Raw genomic sequence first — 18,753 nt, forward strand, 5'->3', positions numbered from 1 at the left:
TTTTTTAAATTTTTAAAATTAAAAAAAAATTTTAAACCTTTTTAAAAAATTTATTTATTTTATTCATTTATTTTGGGCTGTGTTGCGTCTTCGTTGCTGTGTGAGGGCTTTCTCCAGTTGCGACAAGCGGGGGCCACTCCTTGTTGCGTGCACGGGCCTCTCATTGCAGTGGCTTCTCTCATTGCAGAGCACGGGCTCTAGGCACGTGGGCCTCAGCAGTTGTGGCACACAGACTCACACGGACTCAGTAGTTGTGGCACACATGCTCAGTAGTTGTGGCACACGCGCTTAGTTGCTGCACAGCATGTGGGATCTTCCCGGACCAGGGCTTGAACCCGTGTCCCCTGCATTGGCAGGCGGATTCTTAAGCACTGGGCCACCAGGGAAGTCCCAGATCACCTCATTTTTAAAGGAAGAAAAGCAGAGTCATGAATTCTCCTGCTGGCTGCTGTTACACCCCACCCATTGAATAGCTACTTTGGGACATCACTGGTTTAGCTTCATGCCCAAGAGGAAGGAACCACATAGGAGTCTCACTCGTGAACCTTGAAGAGGATCCAAGACTATCAGTGGTTCTTCAGAGCTCCTGCTGACTCCTGGGTGTGCAGACATTGCCATAACTGGCACTGGGGATCGCTTGGTCATGAGACACTGCTCTACCTGGAACTTTTTAACATGATTCTTGAAAGGATACAGAGGCATCTCATGGAAGCATGACCAGGCTTCTCGGGCTGGCACTGGAAAGGAATATTGTGGGGACCACAGTCGAGAGCATCTTTGCTCCGGATCTCCCTCGGACCTCTAGCTCCTGTCCCTCTGTCCCTCCACAAGCTGTGTCCTCGCCCTCCTTCTCAGTGACCCCCTTACTCTCTTCCCACACAGCCCCTTATGGCTGACTTCTATGAAGGCTGCCTCTGTGAATGAAGATCAAACTTTTGTGCTTGCAAACCCCCTAGAACAAGTTTGAGAAGTGATGTACCGCCTCACACATTTGTATGTTGACATGCAAAAAAATGTTTCAGAACTTTTCATCGCAAGTTTAAATAGATGCTGAGAATGCAATGTCCAGCATATTATCAATTCTGGCATTTTAATAAGCCAGCCAGTGGAACCGAAATGCAGTTCCACGGCCATTTGATTCCTGGCGGCATCCATTTACAAAGCACACGAGTAAGCTTTTTTTTTAATAGACTATTTTTTTAACATAAATTAACTAATTTATTTTTGGCTGCGTTGGGTCTTCGTTGCTGGGCGCAGGCTTTCTCTAGTTGCGGCGAGGGGGGCTACTCTTCGTTGCGGTGCGTGGGCTTCTCATTGCAGTGGCTTCTCTTGTTGTGGAGCACGGGCTCTAAGCATGCAGGCTTCAGTAGTTGTGGCGCATGGGCTCACTAGTTGTGGCTTGCGTGCTCTAGAGCACAGGCTCAGTAGTTGGGGCGCGTGGGCTTAGTTGCTCCACAGCATGTGGGATCTTCCTGCACCAGGGCTCGAACCCGTGTCCCCTGCATTGGCAGGCGGATTCTTAACCACTGCGCCATGAGGGAAGTCCAGATAATAGACTATTTTTAAGAGCAGTTTTAGGTTCACAGTGTAGGGGAATAGAAATACCCTGAGGTTAGGGGCAGAGTAGGGACCCTCTAAATCATGGGGTCAGGACAGGGACCCTTTTGCCCACGTGGTCCCGCCTCTTTGGGGTAAAGTAGGTTGGGGCAGTAGAACCTTACTGTCCTAATTAAAGCAACTTTGTTGACGAAGCAGCTGAGTTTCTCCTAGTTTCTCAGTCTGGTTGGCGTTAGGAAAGTTCCTCTTCCCAGTTGACTGTAATCACAGGGTGGTCTGCTCATCCTAAAAGAGTGCCAGATGTTCAGATGAACAAATGAAACTCAGCCGTAACCCAAAGAGTTTTGTTTTCCCAGCTGCGTTGACATACAGCTCCCACTGTGCAAAGACCAGTGGGGGCCCGAAACCAAAAGAGATGCGTGAGGCCTGAGGTCTGTGTCTGGAGAGGGAGGCAAACCCTGGTGTTAACATTAGCTGTTCTTCTTGCTAGGAGCCCAAAGAATCTCTTTTTCAGAGAAGGTATTGGGAAAACATATTAACGTAAGGTCGCCTGCTTGCTGTACAGCTGTTCATTTCTTTTAGTAACATCCTTTATGTTTCTGACTTCAAAATTACTATCAGTTTATTGGGAAAAAACCTGAAAAGTAGAAGAAAGGAAAGTTAAATCATCCACACACTCCAGCAATCATCACTATTGATATTTCAGGCAATTTTCATTCCGTTTGTTGTTTCTTAACCAAAATTTGGTGGTGGTGATGGTTTATTTGGTTGCACGAGTGAGGAGCAGAGAGAGAACCACAATGTCACACTTCCCCTCGGGTGTAGAAGGGTACCAGCCACTGTGGGGGAAAATGACCTCATGGCGTCCCTCCTCTTTTCCAACCTCCCTGTCCTGCCAAGGTTCATCTCTGACCATCCGGGACCAGGCCCAGCTGGAAGGAAAATCATACAGGCGTCACATTTACGGCCTCCAGGAGAGGCTCCTATTTTAAAAGAAAGTCTGCTCTTGACTTCAGTGCCCCAGAGCCCCTGAGCAACCAGTGTGGGCATGTGTATCAGTCAGGGTTGGAGACATGAACACAACCTCAGAATCCCAGTGGCTTAGAGTAGCAGGTGTTTCCTCTGTCTGGGGCCTGCAGGTCGTCGGGTCCTCTGTCCACGGCTCCAGAATGTGCGTCAGATCCAGGGAGTTCCACGTGCCTCTTCTCGTCCTCGGACCAGCAGCCACCTTGACACACTCTCCTGGTGAAAGGCGAGCGTGCCGGAGAATGAGTGGAAACACACGACGCCACCTCTCAGGTCCTCTGCTCAGATGGAGGCGCTGTCGCTTCCACCCACGTTCTGTTGGCCGAAGCAAGTCACGTGGCCAGACCCAACATAGGGGGGCAAGGAAATGAGCTCCGGCCATTCTCGGGGGAGGCACTGCACAGTCATCACTAGATGACGGGCATCGGTGAATTCTGACCCAGGGTGGAAGAGAAGAATTGGGAGTGATGGTCAGGTCTTCATCAGGTGTACCCCAGCTCTAGCCAGGCTGCTTGTTCACGGGTGCTCCAAAGGCACCCAGTATTTTTTTTAATTGAAGTATAGTTCATTTATAGTGTTGTGTTAGTTTCAAGTGTACAGCAAAGTGATTCAGTTATACATACATAGGTACATATATTTTTTCAGATTATTTTCCATTACAGGTTATTATAAGATGTTGAGTAGAGTTCCCTGAGCTATACAGTAGGTCCTTGTTTCCCTATTTTATATATAGTTCTGTGTGGATGTTAATCCCAGACTACTACTTTATCTGTCCCACTCAGCCCCCCATCCCCCTTAGTAACCATAAGTTTGTTTTCTATGTCTGTGAGTCTATTTCTGTTTTGTAAATAAGTTCATTTGTATCCTTTTCTTTAGATTCCACAAATAAGTGATACCACATGATACTTGCCTTTCTCTGTCTGACTTACTTCACTTAGTATGATAATCTCTAGGTCCATCCATGTTGTTGCAAATGGCATTATTTCATTCTTTTTTACAGCTGAGGAGTATTCCTTTGTATATGTATATATCACATCTTTATCCATTCATCTGTCGATGGACATTTAGGTTGCTTCAAAGAGCCCCAATATTTATCTAACTCTGGGCCTTTTTCCATGCTTTTCCTCCTGCCCTGCACGCTCTCTTTATTCCTTTTCCCCTACCTGAATATGAACATCTTTCAAGGCAAAGTTCCAACTTTGACCTCCTCTGTAAGTCTTAATCATCTCGGTTCACAGTGAGCTTCTTCCTCTCTGAAAACCTATAGAACTTAGCTCATTTTGCATTTATGCAGTGTCTTATATGGTTCCCCCATCTACAGATATATAGCCGTCTACTTATATTTATCTTTTCAGTGTGATAGAAAGATTCTTAAGAACAGTGATATTTTACATGCAAAGGGCACTCACAAATATTTACTCGTGGATTGATAAGTGTTTATTTGATTTACTCTTTATTCCAGAAAGGCGATATTAAAAATGTAACATATTTGCTGTTTCTGTCCTATCCTGCTGCTCTCAAATCTTGCATTTTCAGAAGCTGTGAGAAAAAGAGGCAGGCTGTCACTGAAAGTCTCATTTCCCATTTTAAAGTTCCCTTATTGTTCCGCTCAGATTGTCCCCAACAGATACTTAACTTTTGAATTCTGCTGCTTGCTACAGAGCACTCCAAATTCTTACCCAAGAGCAATCCATCCTTGCTAAGGACTGCCCTGCGTGATCTCCAGCTTGGATTTTCTTTGTGTTTTTTGCATTTTCATTAAAACAAAAACGCAATATAGCACTATCGCTTGAAAGGGGAAAAAAAGGTATTCAGAAGCCGAAAAAGTGAGAGGGGTCTCAGAGAAGACACGGCTACGTCCTGACCCTTCACGATAACTTCATAAAATGAGACCCTTCATGTTTAGAAAGGCTCTTCCCTTATCTGTCCTGCAGAGGGCGACACGTGCCCTCCTTTTCCCAGATGATGATGAAACACACATGCCCTGGAGTCTCCCTCACGGTCTCTGTCCATTCTTTCAACTCATACAGGCTCACACTTTTTCTAGGGCCCTAAAGCAAGTGTGCTTGCTAGGAGCACACTCTGCATTCACTCTCAACTAGGTCATCACTTTTTGTTTGTTTGTTTGTTTGTTTTTGGCAAAATACACATAAAGTACACATAGAATTTACCATTTTAACCACTTTCAAGTGTGCAGTTCAGTGGTATTAAGCCCATCCACACTGTCATACTGGGTTCTCTCCTATGGTGTTTAGAGCATTTTAATGCTCAGAAAAGTCATGAAAAACTTAAAGCTCTGGCACTAATTGTCCTCGGGCAAATCACTTAATCCTTCTGTTTCCTTATCTGTGAAATAGCAATCGCACCTACACTGTGGAGTTCCTGTGAGGATGAAATGACAAGCATACCTGTAAGGCCTCAGTGTAGAGTTCTGGCAGGTGGCATACGTTACATATTACATTAGTCACCGTCCTCAAGCCAAACACGTAAAATTAGAATCGTTTCCAAGCCCTATAGAGTAATCACAGTAATTCACACTATGCTGTCCTTTCAAATAACACGTAAAAGTTTCTTTAAAAACATATTAGGAGGGCTTCCCTGGTGGCGCAGTGGTTGAGAGTCCGCCTGCCGATGCAGGGGACACGGGTTCGTGCCCCGTTCCGGGAAGGTCCCACATGCCGCAGAGCGGCTGGGCCCATGAGCCATGGCCGCTAAGCCTGCGCGTCCGGAGCCTGTGCTCCGCAACGGGAGAGGCCACAACAGTGAGAGGCCCACGTACAGCAAAAAAAAGAAAAAAAAAAAAACATATTAAAAGATAATTCAATAAGAATTATGGAAGGAGTTGTACTTGATTTTTTTCCTCTGTTTAAGTTAGCAAGTTGCCATTGTTATGCATTGTATTTCTAGGAGATCTCCTAATTCTGCAAATTTTATTTGCCTACAGTTTGCTTCCTCTCTGTCCAGTACACTCTGTTCTCAAACTTCAGTGTAAGTAAAAATCATCCAGGAAGTGTGTTGGAGTGTAGATTCCCAGGCCCCCTGAGATTCCAGTTCCGTAGGTTGGGAGCCCAGGAACATGCATTTCATGGAGCATCAAGGTGGTCTGGGGATCACACTTGGAGGAACACTCCCGTCGTGTCAATAAACATTTGTGTTTAGACTCAGGAGGGTTCTTAATTTAGCCACTATGCACCATGAGTATACGTTCTAGTTTTAATACATTTTTTTCAGGCACTATCTTACAGACTCTACATTTCCACATAAAAGTGCTAAATACTTTGACTGTGGCAGTGGTCACGCCTGACACAGTCCACAAACAGATGTTCCAAAGAGGTAATCACGGGAGAGGGCGAGGGTCCTGCTTCCCTGAGTCGGGAGCTGCTGGAATTAGAGTAGGTTTAGTCTCTCTGCCCTTGAACTTCACTGACCTTCAATTTCAGGGGTAGTGTGGTGTCGTGGTAAGGGCACGCACATCATACGCACTCAGCCCCTGGTGTTCATTCAGGGTGCAGTGCCCTAGCTGTTTAACCTTGCTGAGCCTCGGTTTCCTAACCTGTAAAATGGGGGTACTGTCACTTACCTCACAGCCTTGCTGTTAGAATTGGGGGGATGTTTGCAAAGCGCCTGGCTGAGTATCTGGCATGTAATAGGTACTCCCCCAAATCGTGAGTGCTTCTAAACTGTGGTCTTTCTTTTGCTAAGCTGGTTCTCTTTCCAGAAATGCCCTTTCTGCTTCTCTCTGTCCTTAGAAGTTGCCAAGTAGCAAACTTTATGTTGTGATTGACCCACGTGGTTTTTAAAAATTAAAATTAGTTGCCAACGCTTATAAAAATCCACATTTCATGCTTCTCTAGATAAGCCAGAATCTCTAGTCCTCAAGGCCTTGGGATCCTACAGGGTGATCAAAGGCCTGGGACATGGGACACGGGCTCTACCATCCTCCGGTTCTGGGCTCTTCCAAGGGCACTGGGGTCTCCCAGCTTCCAGCATTTGACTCATGTTCTAGACCATGGAATTTAACAATTAAATGACATTGTATCCTTTGCTGGTGGTCTCTCTCTTTGCTTGTTTCTTCATTGAATGTGCACTCTGGGAGGAAGGGAAGGTGTTACTTCTGGCCAGTGGAGCAGTGGTCAGCACTTAGCAAGTCCCTCCATAAGCACTTGATTGACAGAGACCATACACTGTGGTCGACAGTTTACTTCCTCCAGGTATGTCTCCTCTCTCCAGCAAGACCGTGAGTTCCGTGCAGTGGCTACCATGGTAATGAACACTTACTGATCTGACCTTTTACTATTTTATTTAGAATTTTTACTTGGATAACAGAGGAAAAAAAGAAAGCAAGGAAACAAATGAGAAAATGAATGCGAAGAACAAGGAGTCCTTGCTTGAGGTATGTTTAATTTTGTAGAGTAGAATAAAAGAGAGTTAACTGTATTTTTAAATGATTTGCTTCTCAGAACAATGGGCGATTCTGAGACACACTGAAATTTTAACTTGGGGTTTTAAAATCAAATCATTACTAAATTATAGCTATTTAGACAAACTGGTTCTTGGAGTCAGTTGTTAAAAAGTTTTGCTTTCGACAATATATTTTACTCTTCATGAAGTTGGATTCGTAATTCTTGACTAAAAGACATGAATCCACATAAAACTCATCTCTGACCATATATTTCATTGCTTATGTGCTCCACAGTCAGGCGTGACTTCTTTGCAGTGAATTCTAAGGTGCCCTTCCAGCAGCCAGGTGTGGTAGAAAGTGTGAGATTGCAGTTAAGAGATCTGATCCGAGCTTGCCTCTGCCTGTTGAAGGTCATGTGTTATTGGGCAAGTCCAAGAACCTTGGTTTCCTGTATTGTATTGAATTATTACAAAGACTTAGGGAGGCAGTGGGAACACAGCATGTAAAGTAGGGTACACATGTCTGGATTATCACTTACAGGGCTGTGTTCCAGAAGTTCATTTGACGGTTGATTTTCTGAAACTTCTAATGAGTTTTCACATAGCAACTTTGCTCACAATCGAGGCTCTGTTCCCCGACCCTAATGCAGATGCACGCCAGATCACAAATGGGCATAGGAGCCCCAGACAGATTTTTGTTGTCCCCGACAACATGTTGACCTTTTCTTGAGTTAGGAGATTTGGGGCTTCTCTTGAAAACTCAGAAGACCTGTTGACACCTTGGCCCACATTCCCATCTGGAGCCAATTCACTGATGCTAAAGGGCACCCTCTCCCAGGTACCAAGGCCTGCCCAGACCCCTGCACAGGGTTCTAGCCCTGCCAGCGCTCCCAGCCCTGTTCCCGATGGAGCAGGCCCTACAACCTTGCTGCCATGCACTCCCAAGGTCCTGGAGACAGGCTACAAGTTTTGGTTCCTGGGACCAAGAACACAGTGGGTATTTCCCAGGGAGGCCAACGGTGGGAGTGGGGACATTCTTTCTGCATTTATCAAAGAGTCTCCAGGTTGAGCTGAGGGAGATAAAGCACCAGGCATCTCCAGCAGCAGGGAGATTCAGGTTCTGAGCATCCCCAGCAGTGATGGACACAGACAGACATGGAAGGGGAGTGAGCAGTTTCCTGACACAGCCCTTGGCCGTTAATCAGTGCTTATTGCATCAGCAGCTGTCTGTAAATCAAGGACTGGTTATGCCTTGGTTTATACAATTGCCTGAATAGGTCTTGTTGGAAGACTTCAGCAGTTTTTCAAAAGCCGGATGGGAAAGAAAATACAAAGCATGTTATGCTGTGAAAAATCAGCATTATCCTGCTTTCGAACTTGGACCCCAAATCTGCTTGAATTTAAGAGATCATTGAAGGGTTCTCGCGTCCCCCGCGCATGCCCGGGCGCCTCGGAGCCCCTGTGGTCGGGCCCCAGCCCGGGGTCTCCCACCACGCGCGAGGCCAGATGTGGAGGCACAGCTTGGAAAACCGGGACGAGAAGCGTTTTGTGCCAGATCGCTGCTGCTTATGTGCGGAGACAGAGCAGACCTCCTGGGGAATGACATCAACGCATGAGCCTCTATGGAGACCCCAAATTTAAAGCAGGGCCTGAAAAACTTGGCTGATGAGTTTGCCAAACTTCAGGATTATCGACAAGCAGAGGCTGAAAGACTTGAAGCCGAAGTAGTCGAACCTTTGCAAGCTTCTGGAAGTGGAAGGGAGCAGGACCCTGTGGTCTGTGCCCCCCATGTCCTCAGCCTGCCTTTTGTCTGTGGAAAAACATTAGCCAAAGAATAAGCTTAATCCGAGAAGTGAGAAAATGCAGAAACAAAGGAAAACAGTCAAAGGAGACCAAATAATAATAGTTTAGTCATTAAGCAAAGTCAAGGACCTTTGGTTCCTCCTCAAGGGAGGAGGCGCATTCTGCGCCATATCCTGTGAGCTGTCTTATAGGTACTGAAAACCCCACCAGGTGGAAGAAGTTTACATGATGACCAGACTGTAGTCATGACATAAGCTGCCACAATTCCGAGAATCGGCCTCAAAGAAATGGAAACAAACTGACCCTGGAACCTAAGATTAACTGTACCTAAAACAATCAAGATGACGCTGATCAGACCACCGATGATCAACATCAAGATGACGGTCAGAGCTGACTGTGCTGTTTCTGCATGTAGCCCCCTCCCTCCACCGATAAAAGCTCTTGCCCTCTGACTGTCAGTGGGGGGAGTTGGCCTTTGGATAGGCGTCCGCCCTCCCCACCGGTTGCCAGCATTCAAAATAAAGCAAAGTTTCCTTTCCACCAGACTGGCCTCTTTATAATGACTTTTGAGCAGCAAGCAGCTGGACCCCACTTTCGGTTACGGAACCACTGTAAAAATGAAACCAGATGACCTCAAAGCAACATTAATGGCAAAGAATTGAGGAGCTAAACAGCTAACTCAGAAAGAACACGTCAGAGAAGCCCATCTGATCGACATGTTATTTCACAGGCAGAAACTGAATTACAGGGACTTCCCTGGTGGCACAGTGTTTAAGAATCCACCTGCCACTGCAGGGGACACGGGTTCGAGCCCTGGTCCGGGAAGATCCCACATGCTGCAGAGCAACGAAGCCCGTGCACCACAACTACTGAACCTGCGCTCTAGAGCCCACGAGCCACAACTGCTGAGCCCGCAAGCCACAACTACTGAGCCCGTGTGCCACAACTACTGAAGCCCGTGTGCCACAACTACTGAAGCCCGCACACCTAGAGCCTGTGCTCCGCAACAAGAGAAGCCACCGCAATGAGAAGCCCGCACATCGCAACAGAGAGTAGCCCCCCTTGCCGCAACTAGAGAAACCCCGCGCACAGCAATGAAGACCCAATGCAACCAAACATAAATAAATAAATTAATTAATTAATTTTTTAAAAAGAAGCTGAATTACAAAGAGCTACAATGTATGCTACTAGAACAACTCGTCATCTGGAGGAAACTACTGACAATTTTGAAAAGCAGAAAACAAAGAATATAAAGACTATATTTTCAGAATTTATCACTATCGAAATGTTATTTCACGGCAAAGCTTTAGACGTCTCCACTACTACCTACCAAAATACACAAAAGATTGGTGAAGAAGATTTAGAGTTTTCTGAAATTCTCTGTATCCACCAGATTGTTCATCCCATTTAGATATCGTAAGAGCAAATTCAAAGTCACGTCTTCAGAGATCAGTGTCAGCTAAGTGTGCATCTGGAACAGGACAGGTATCCTCCTGTCGACTAAGAAAGGATCAACAAGCAGAAGATGATGATGAAGAGGATGAAGACTTAGATGTTACAAACGAAGAAAATGAAATTTCTTAAGTAAACTTTGCACTTCCATTTTCATCTTAAAGGACTCGGAATCCAGAATTACTAAAACTGTAAAACATTATACTGGCTTGATACGTTAAACCTCAAAATGAAATCCTACTGGAAATGGAGGAATTATTAAAGGAAATTTATGCTGACCAAAAAAAAAAAAAGAGAGAGAGAGAGAGAGATTATTGACAAGGCAACTAATACCAGCTAAACTGGGGGAAACTGGGAAAGATATGAACAAAGATGTCACCCAGATCCACTACACATACATTTACTTGAAGGATGCAAAATTAAGCTTATTCTGCTTTTATGAGACTGAATGAAAGGAGGTTGAGAGTTATAAAAAAGCAAAGCCAAAAATAAGTTTGAGTGTTTGAACTGAAAGATAGAATAATATGTAATTTTCTTGTACTGCTTTTAAAAGAAATTTATTAAGAATTATATAATTCTATGCATGTTTTGATTTTTAAACATCTGCACCTAGAAAATGTACTTTGTCACTATCCTTTTCTGATACTACAGTATTAATAATTGCCTTCTTTCTTCTTTGATAAGAAACTATCCCCCGAAAAGGAAATCTTGCCATTTTTGACAACATGGATGGAACTTGAGTGCTAAGTGAAATAAGTCAGACAGAGAAAGACAAATAGCTGTATGTCTCATCTATGTGTGGAATCAAAAAACAAAAAACCTGAAATCGTAGATACACAGAAGAGATTTGTGGTTGCCAGAGGCGGGGGTAGGGATGCATGAAATGGCTAAAGGGGGTCAAGAGGTACAAACTTCCAGTTATAAAATAAATAAGTCCTGGGGATGTAATGTACGGCATGGTGACTATAGCTAACAATACTGTATTGTATATTTGAAAGCTGCTAAAAGAGTAGATCTTAAAAGTTCTCATCATAAGAAAAAAAGGATGTGTAACTGCGTGAGGTGATAGATGTTAACTACACTTAAGGTGGTGATCATTTTGCAATGTATTCATACATCAGATCATTAGGTTGTACACTGAAAACTAATACATATTCTATATCAATTGTATCTCAATGTAAAAGAAAAGAAAATCATGCCAAAAATAAAATATTAATGTACAAAATATTTTATGTTTGGAATTGTATATTTTAATTTTTCCATTTACTAGCAGTGAAACAGTAATTTTTTCACTTACAGGTACAGGAATAAATTTTCTATTTATCAACTTACAGTAACAGAAATAGACTTTGTGTAATGCTTTCTTTTATAATATACCAAGATTGTACTCAACCTTCCTTATGAAGTTGGGGCTGTCGTTACTCTGATTTTGCAAGTAAAGGCACCGAGGTTGAGTCACTTGCTCAGGGTCACAGAGCTAAGTGGTCAAGAAGCCTGGAAGTCTAACTCAGGAGCTGAGACTCAACCACCATGTTCTTCCTGTCTTTTGGCAAATGGTATGCAGTGTCAATATATGCATTCAATCAAAGCTGTAGACAAAACGATTTTTAGCTTGAAGGCTAGTTGGCCACAGTTTGTTTAAATGTGAACAAAATATGTGTTTTATCTTTCATGGGTTTTATATCGTTGGAATCTCAATTTCAGGAGAGTTTTTGTGGAACATCCATCATTGTGCCAGAACTAGAGGGAGCTCTTTATTTGAAAGAAGATGGGAAGAAATCCTGGAAAAGGCGCTATTTTCTTTTACGAGCTTCTGGAATTTATTATGTCCCCAAAGGAAAGACTAAGGTCAGAAAAAAAAGATATGCTTTTGCAAAAAGGCATTTCATGAAAGTGAAAGTAAAGAAATCCTCAGGTGGTAATTTAAATACATTCTACTTTGCTGTGAGATTCGTGTTACTACAATGTTTATACAGATACATATCCTATTAGGATAGAATTACAGAAATCCTGAATCTTCCCACTGCTCTCTCTTGAAGGTGAAGAGTTTTATCTACTTTAAAGTCAGGTTTCAGAAATTATGACTGAAGCACTTTTCTAGAAATTAATTTATTTCTTTACATATCGATCTTTGAGGACCTTTCCCCCCCCTTTTTACTCTATTGTTCTGTAGTCATTACAGTAAAACTTCTTTTATCTGGAATCATAGTGGTATTAGAAGTCTTGATAGAGTTTAACTTAGATTTTAGCTTTTATAACTGGAATATTTAAATTGTTCTCTGAATTATATTATATGCATTTCCCTGCCTAATTTAGCAGAATATCTTAGATATCATTTCACTTCTACTTGGTAATTTAGGATTATTGCCTCAAATCCCCAAGCACATAGTAAGTTTGTCTTCTTTGAAATGTAATTTTAACTCTCATTCTAACTCTTAGCTTTTTCTAAGACCTTTCTTAGAGGATGGCCATTTCCATCCTTTGCTCACCTTTGCAAAGTTGTAGTCTGTCTCTCTTTCTATACCTGGAGTAAGCCAAAGCGTCTTGCCTTCACTGCCAAATCCAGGGCACCCCCCAATGGCATATTTTCAAATTGCAGGCTGCTTCTAATAAGGCTTGACCCACATCCCTTGCAGGTGAAGTCATAGTGACTATCCAGGGCTATTCCCACTAGTTAGAAGACTGTCATCTCTGTGGAATGCAGGAGAGCATTATGGGAAATTCTTGGTCCAGAGCAGCTACCACTCCTATTTCGTTTCAGTCTTAGAATTCATACTTTTCCCATCTGTGCTATCTTCATTCCAGTCCCAAGCGTGGGGGGCATAACAGTTGACCCACAAATTATTTGTTTTATTTTAGAGATGTTATGTCTTTGGCATTTACATATAAGTGAGACATACAAGCCTATCAAAAACAACACACTTAGGGACGAAAATTAGAAGCATTCACATTGGAGTTGGACAGGCATCCTTTCTGTCTCTGCTGCCATTAACACTAATGGAGGAACTAGCCAGGAAGTCAAGAAAAAGAATAACAAGTATAATTACTGGAAAAGAAGAGGCAAAACTCTCTTTATTCACAGTCAACATGATTGTCTACCAGACAATATAAGACACTCAACTGAAAAACTTAAGAGTTTGGTCCCAATGGACCAAATAAACTTACCAAATAAGAAATTGTTTTCCTTTATATAAACAATATGCAAATTAAATATGCTGCAAAAGATTCCATGCATTGCAAGAACAAAAAAATACAAAATAACCGACAATAAACTTAACAAGAAAGGTTCAAGATCTTATATGGCATAAAATAGAAAATTTAATAAAGGAAATGAGTTCGAACTGAATAAACAGAAATGTACAATGTTGCTAGATGAAAAGATATTAATTCTCCCCCCAATTTTTCTATATATTCAATTCCAATAAAAAAATTTCAATAGGATTCTTTTTACTTGAAGTTCAAAAACTGATTCTAAAATTCATCAGAAAGAGATGCGGTTCCAAAACAGACACACACAAAAATTTTAAAGAACATTATGGAAGAACCCCTCCTCCCAAATGTCAAAACATTAGACAAAAACAGTACAGGAAGAGAAAACAGATCAACAGAGAGCCATCTAATGTAAGAGAAATTCAAGTGAGCATTTTATAGCAGTGGGGAAAGAATGTGATACTCAACAAATAGCATTGAAATAATTGTATATCCATTAAAAAATATAGCTTCCTACCTCATACCATGTTCCAAATTAAATCTTATGTTGATTAAATGTATTTGGACAAAATTACAAAATATTAAGAGAAAATATGTGGTCAATATTCTCATAATTTGGCAGTGGGGAAGCCTTCTTAAACAAGACTAAAAACTCAAAATTTTAACAAAGAAAATTGGCAGATTTGACTATATATAAAGTTGTGTTTAACTCCTTATGGCCAGAGATACCAAACAAGAAGTTAAAGACTAGCTCTAGAGTCAGAGAGTACATTTGTAGCGTGTATAACCTGCTATGAATATCCATAAAAAGACTTCAACAACTCATTAAGAAAAAGATAAACCTACTCATAGAAAAACAGCAATGCTTACTAAGTGAGAATTCACAGAAACAGAAATATCAGTAGCCAGTGAATAATTAAAGTTGCTCTATCTTATTAGTAATCGGGAAAATGTAAATAAGTGAAATTTCTCCTCCCATGAGATTGATAACACTAACAATATTGATGATATGCAAATTTCATCAGGAGTGGGTAAGAAAAATGGGCACTCTTATGTACGGAAGTTTGTAATGTAAGGTAGTACAGCCAACTTGGGGGACAGTTTAGCAAAATTTTTGCAAATATAATAGGGAATACCCCTTCCAAGGACAGCTCCATGTTTGGCAATCTACCCCACAGAAACATTTGCTCATATGCACAATATATTTTGTAATAGCAAAATATCGAAGTGACCACTAGTCATCTATAGTAGGATGGTGGAATAAATAGCTACATCTATACAGTGTAATGTTATGCAGCTATACAAAGAATGTGATATATCCTTTCATATGTCCTAACATAGAAAGACCCCAAGATATATTGTTAAGAAAAAGAACAAAGTCATGGAAAAATATTGAGAGTAAAATCTCATTTATATTTTAATAATTGTATATATGTATGTGGGTATGTCTACACATACATAGGTATATAAATGTATCCCCAAAAACGTTTGGAAGAATGTCTTCTCTGGAGAAGAGAATGAAATTAGAAAAAAAAAGTGATGAAGGAAAATTTTTGTTTTACTATATATAAAATAACTTATTTTTAAAATTATGATGAATATGTTTTATTTTTCTAATAAAAAAACTAAAACTTTGAAAATCAGAAGAAAATATCTTACAAGAAAAAAGTATACTACCATATATAAAGGAATAATTGTGCATTGAGATGTAGCAATTCTACCCTTTATTTTTTTATTCATTAACTCAGTAAAGAATTATAGAACGTGAGGGGGAAAAAGTAACAGAACAAATTTGTAATTGAAGTGTAACCAAATATGTAGATTAGAGGTTGATGTCTTCTCAATGCATATTATATATGGAGGAGAGGGTTCTGTTTCCACAGCAACACCACCAGCCCTAAAGAGAAGGCATGAAAGGAATCTTTTCTCCTCAGGAAGAAGTGTATGAAGTGTGTGCAAATTTTCTGAGCATCAAATTTACCTCTCATTGTTCATCCTGAGGGGGACTTTTTTCTAAATGCTCAGTCATGAAATCCATCAATGACTTAGAATGGCAAAAGACAAAATGAAATATTTGACGAGGTGCTCGGTCACCTTGTCTGAACCCCATCAGTAATTATTCCAGTCATCTCTGGGAGTCCACGCGTAGGTGCTAGAACAGCAGTATAATCTTTTGCTCCACTTTTGGCCTGTGGCATGCTGTTTTGCCTGGATGTGCTCTTTCCTTCTTAAAATGTAGGCTTGGCTTTTAGAAAGCTATACGTGGTAGATGCTTATATAAATTACCTGAAATTCTGTATTTTCCTACTAAAATGTAATGCCTCGTTGTGCCATGAAGAACGACCTTAGAAAAATATTACTTGTCAGCTAGGTTGAGGTTATTTTTTCCTTCTCTTTCAGACATCTCGAGATCTGGCATGTTTTATACAGTTTGAAAATGTCAACATTTACTATGGGATTCAGTGTAAAATGAAATACAAAGCACCCACTGACTACTGCTTTGTTTTAAAGGTAGGTTTAAGAAGTCCTTACTTTAGGTCTGTAAGCAATTTAAGGTAATGTTTCCTTTTAAGAAGCAAAATGTTAAATGTTATACAGTTAACTACAAGTATAACATAATAAGCTTTTTATTGTAAACCAAAATAGGAAAGGGGGAAACATTTCTACCAACTCAGATCATTTCTCCAAAGCCTGTTATTTGAGTCTCAAACTTTCAAGTCAATCTGTCTGGATTTCTTCATCACTTTATGAAAAAGAGAACTCTATATTTTGAACAAATTTTAGTTACAATTTTATTGACAAGACAATCAGTCTTTTAGTTCTTTATTTATCAGACTCTTATTCCATTGTAAGACATCTTTAGAAATTAGGAAGTTGACAAGATTTTCTAGAAAAATATAGAAAATACAAAAAATAGGAAAATATATCTTTTTCTAAAAATAGCATTACTGGGTCTTGAAACTTTTTAAGGTGCATATTATCAAAAGGCAATATGTATTATCAGGTGTCTGGTAAGGTTGACATTAGCACCATATTTTGGAAGGTTGGGCAAAAGTAACTTTTTTTTTTCTTTTTTTGCGGTACGCGGGCCTCTCACCACTGTGGCCCCTCCCGCCGCGGAGCACAGGCTCCGGACACGCAGGCCCAGCGGCCACGGCTCGCGGCACCCTCCCGGACCGGGGCACGAACCCGCGTCCCCTGCATCGGCAGACGGTCCCCCAACCACTGCGCCACCAGGGAAGCCCCAAAAGTAACTTTTATCTGCCAGCTGTAACGACTGACCCCTAGAAATGAACTCAGGGAATTTATGCAGCTGTTCTGGCCACGCCATTTTCTCCGACCTCACAGATTCCTTTCCCTTTACAGCCTCACACCAGAGAGCAGGGGTTAGCACATTCCACTTGGCCCCGGTGCAAGGCTGTGTACAGAATTTTTTTTTCCTACAAATATACTTCATTTTTTATTATCTTTTAATTGAAGTATAGTTGCTGTGCAATGGTATATAAGTTACAGGTGTACAATATAGCGGTTCACAATTTTTAAAGGTTATACTCCATTTATAGTTATTATAAAATATTGGCTATATTCCCTGTGTTACACAGTATATCTTTGTAACTTATTTTATACCTAATGGTTTTTACCTCTTAATCCCCAACCCCAATATTGCCCCTCCCTGAAATCCCCCAGAATTTCTCCTTTCTGAATCGGGGTTCCTCTGTTTCCTTCTGGGTTAGAAGTCTATGGAACAGGTGTTAACGAGACCAGGTTCCTGGTGAGGCACCTTTGTACGTCCGTCACCCATCCACCCCCAGGAAGACCCCATTACCATGTTTCTGGAAACGTCCAAAGCTGGACTCTGTGTGTGCATATGTGCTCCTGGCAAAGCTGTCACCTCTACCGAGGAAGTGGGCTGGTCTATACCATAGTTTTACATCATTTTCACAAATTAAGGACAGTGCTTAACATTTACATTGGTAGCAAACGTATTCTTTATCAAGAACCCTGTCACTGGAGATGATCATGAACCCACTCCATCATTTCAGAGGCGCCCACGCTCGTGTGCCACTGTCACACGCCTGTTACTCCAGGAGTTGGGTATCGCCTTGACCCAACCATTCTCAAAACCCTGATGGGGCACAGACAGCCTGGGCATCCCCTTCTACTGCTCCCATTTGTCTTTTAAAAATGCAGCAGTTTGGGGCTTCCCTGGTGGCGCAGTGGTTGAGAGTCCGCCTACTGATGCAGGGGACATGGGTTCGTGCCCCAGTCCGGGAAGATCCCACATGCCACGGAGCGGCTGGGCCCGTAAGCCATGGCCGCTGAGCCTGTGCGTCCAGAGCCTATGCTCCGCAACGGGAGAGGCCACAGCAGTGAGAGGCCTGTGTAGAGCAAAAAAATAAATAAATAAATAAAATGCAGCAGTTTGAAGGAAATGCCATTTCTTTTCTTTTTTAATTAAACTTTATTTTGAGAATTGTATATCCATATGCAATTGTAAGAAATACTACAGAGAGGTCCCATGTGCCATTTACCCAGTTTCTTCCAATGGTAACGTCTGGCAAAACCGTGGTACCATGTCATAACCAGGATATTAACATTGGTCCAGTCAAGATTCAGAGCATTCCCATCACCACAAGTTACCCTCCTTTATAACTACACCCACTTCGCTCCTATTCCCATCCCCATCTTACCCCCTGGCCACCACTAAGCTATTCTTCATTTCTATCCCTTTGTCAGAAAATGACATTTCTTAATGAACAAAAAGCACACGAGAAATGTTTCATGTGTAATGCAATGATTTAAGCACTTTCCATATATTAACTCACTTAATCCCTTTATCAGCCTTATGAGGTGAGAGCCACAATTCTCCCTAGTTTGTAGATGTGGAACCTGGGCACAGAGACTCCCGATCAGGAAGTTGCTGAGCCAGGATGAGAAGCCGGGTGGTGGCCCAGAGGCCATTCTCTCGGACACTGTTTGCTAGGACACAGAATCTCTTCTCTGCCTCCCCCCAGCCCAAGCCGCCCTTGAACTTTGTCTTCATTGTGTTTCTGTCTGCCCCCATGGCCCTTGTTTGCAATCCTGAGACCCTGAGAAATTACCAAAATGGAGGCCCTCCTTTGCACATGGGCATGCACTGCACCTCTGCAGCACTGCCCACATCTCTTAGGTAGGGAGAAGGTTTTAGAGAGAGGTTCTGAAATGCTGGTCAATAAACTGGCTGAGTCAGAGTCAGGGGAGGCTGGTTAGAAATACAGTTTCCAGGGCCGGGACCCACTGAATCAAACCATTGAAGGATGGGGC

At 42.0% G+C, this 18,753-nt stretch overlaps 1 protein-coding gene across 2 annotated transcripts in view; it reads left to right on the forward strand.

Moving 5' to 3' along the window:
• The window catches only part of APBB1IP (amyloid beta precursor protein binding family B member 1 interacting protein), a 103,173-nt gene that overhangs the window by 66,184 nt on the left and 18,236 nt on the right, over positions 1-18,753 (forward strand). For both annotated transcript variants that reach the window (XM_033439260.2, XM_004275886.3), the window contains exons 9-11: positions 6,890-6,976; positions 11,944-12,087; positions 15,850-15,960. In XM_033439260.2, the coding sequence (XP_033295151.1) occupies positions 6,890-6,976; positions 11,944-12,087; positions 15,850-15,960 (342 nt within the window). The remainder of the gene's footprint in view (positions 1-6,889; positions 6,977-11,943; positions 12,088-15,849; positions 15,961-18,753) is intronic.

The sequence above is a fragment of the Orcinus orca genome, chromosome 2 (assembly GCF_937001465.1).
Source record: "Orcinus orca chromosome 2, mOrcOrc1.1, whole genome shotgun sequence".
Taxonomy (NCBI): domain Eukaryota; kingdom Metazoa; phylum Chordata; class Mammalia; order Artiodactyla; family Delphinidae; genus Orcinus; species Orcinus orca.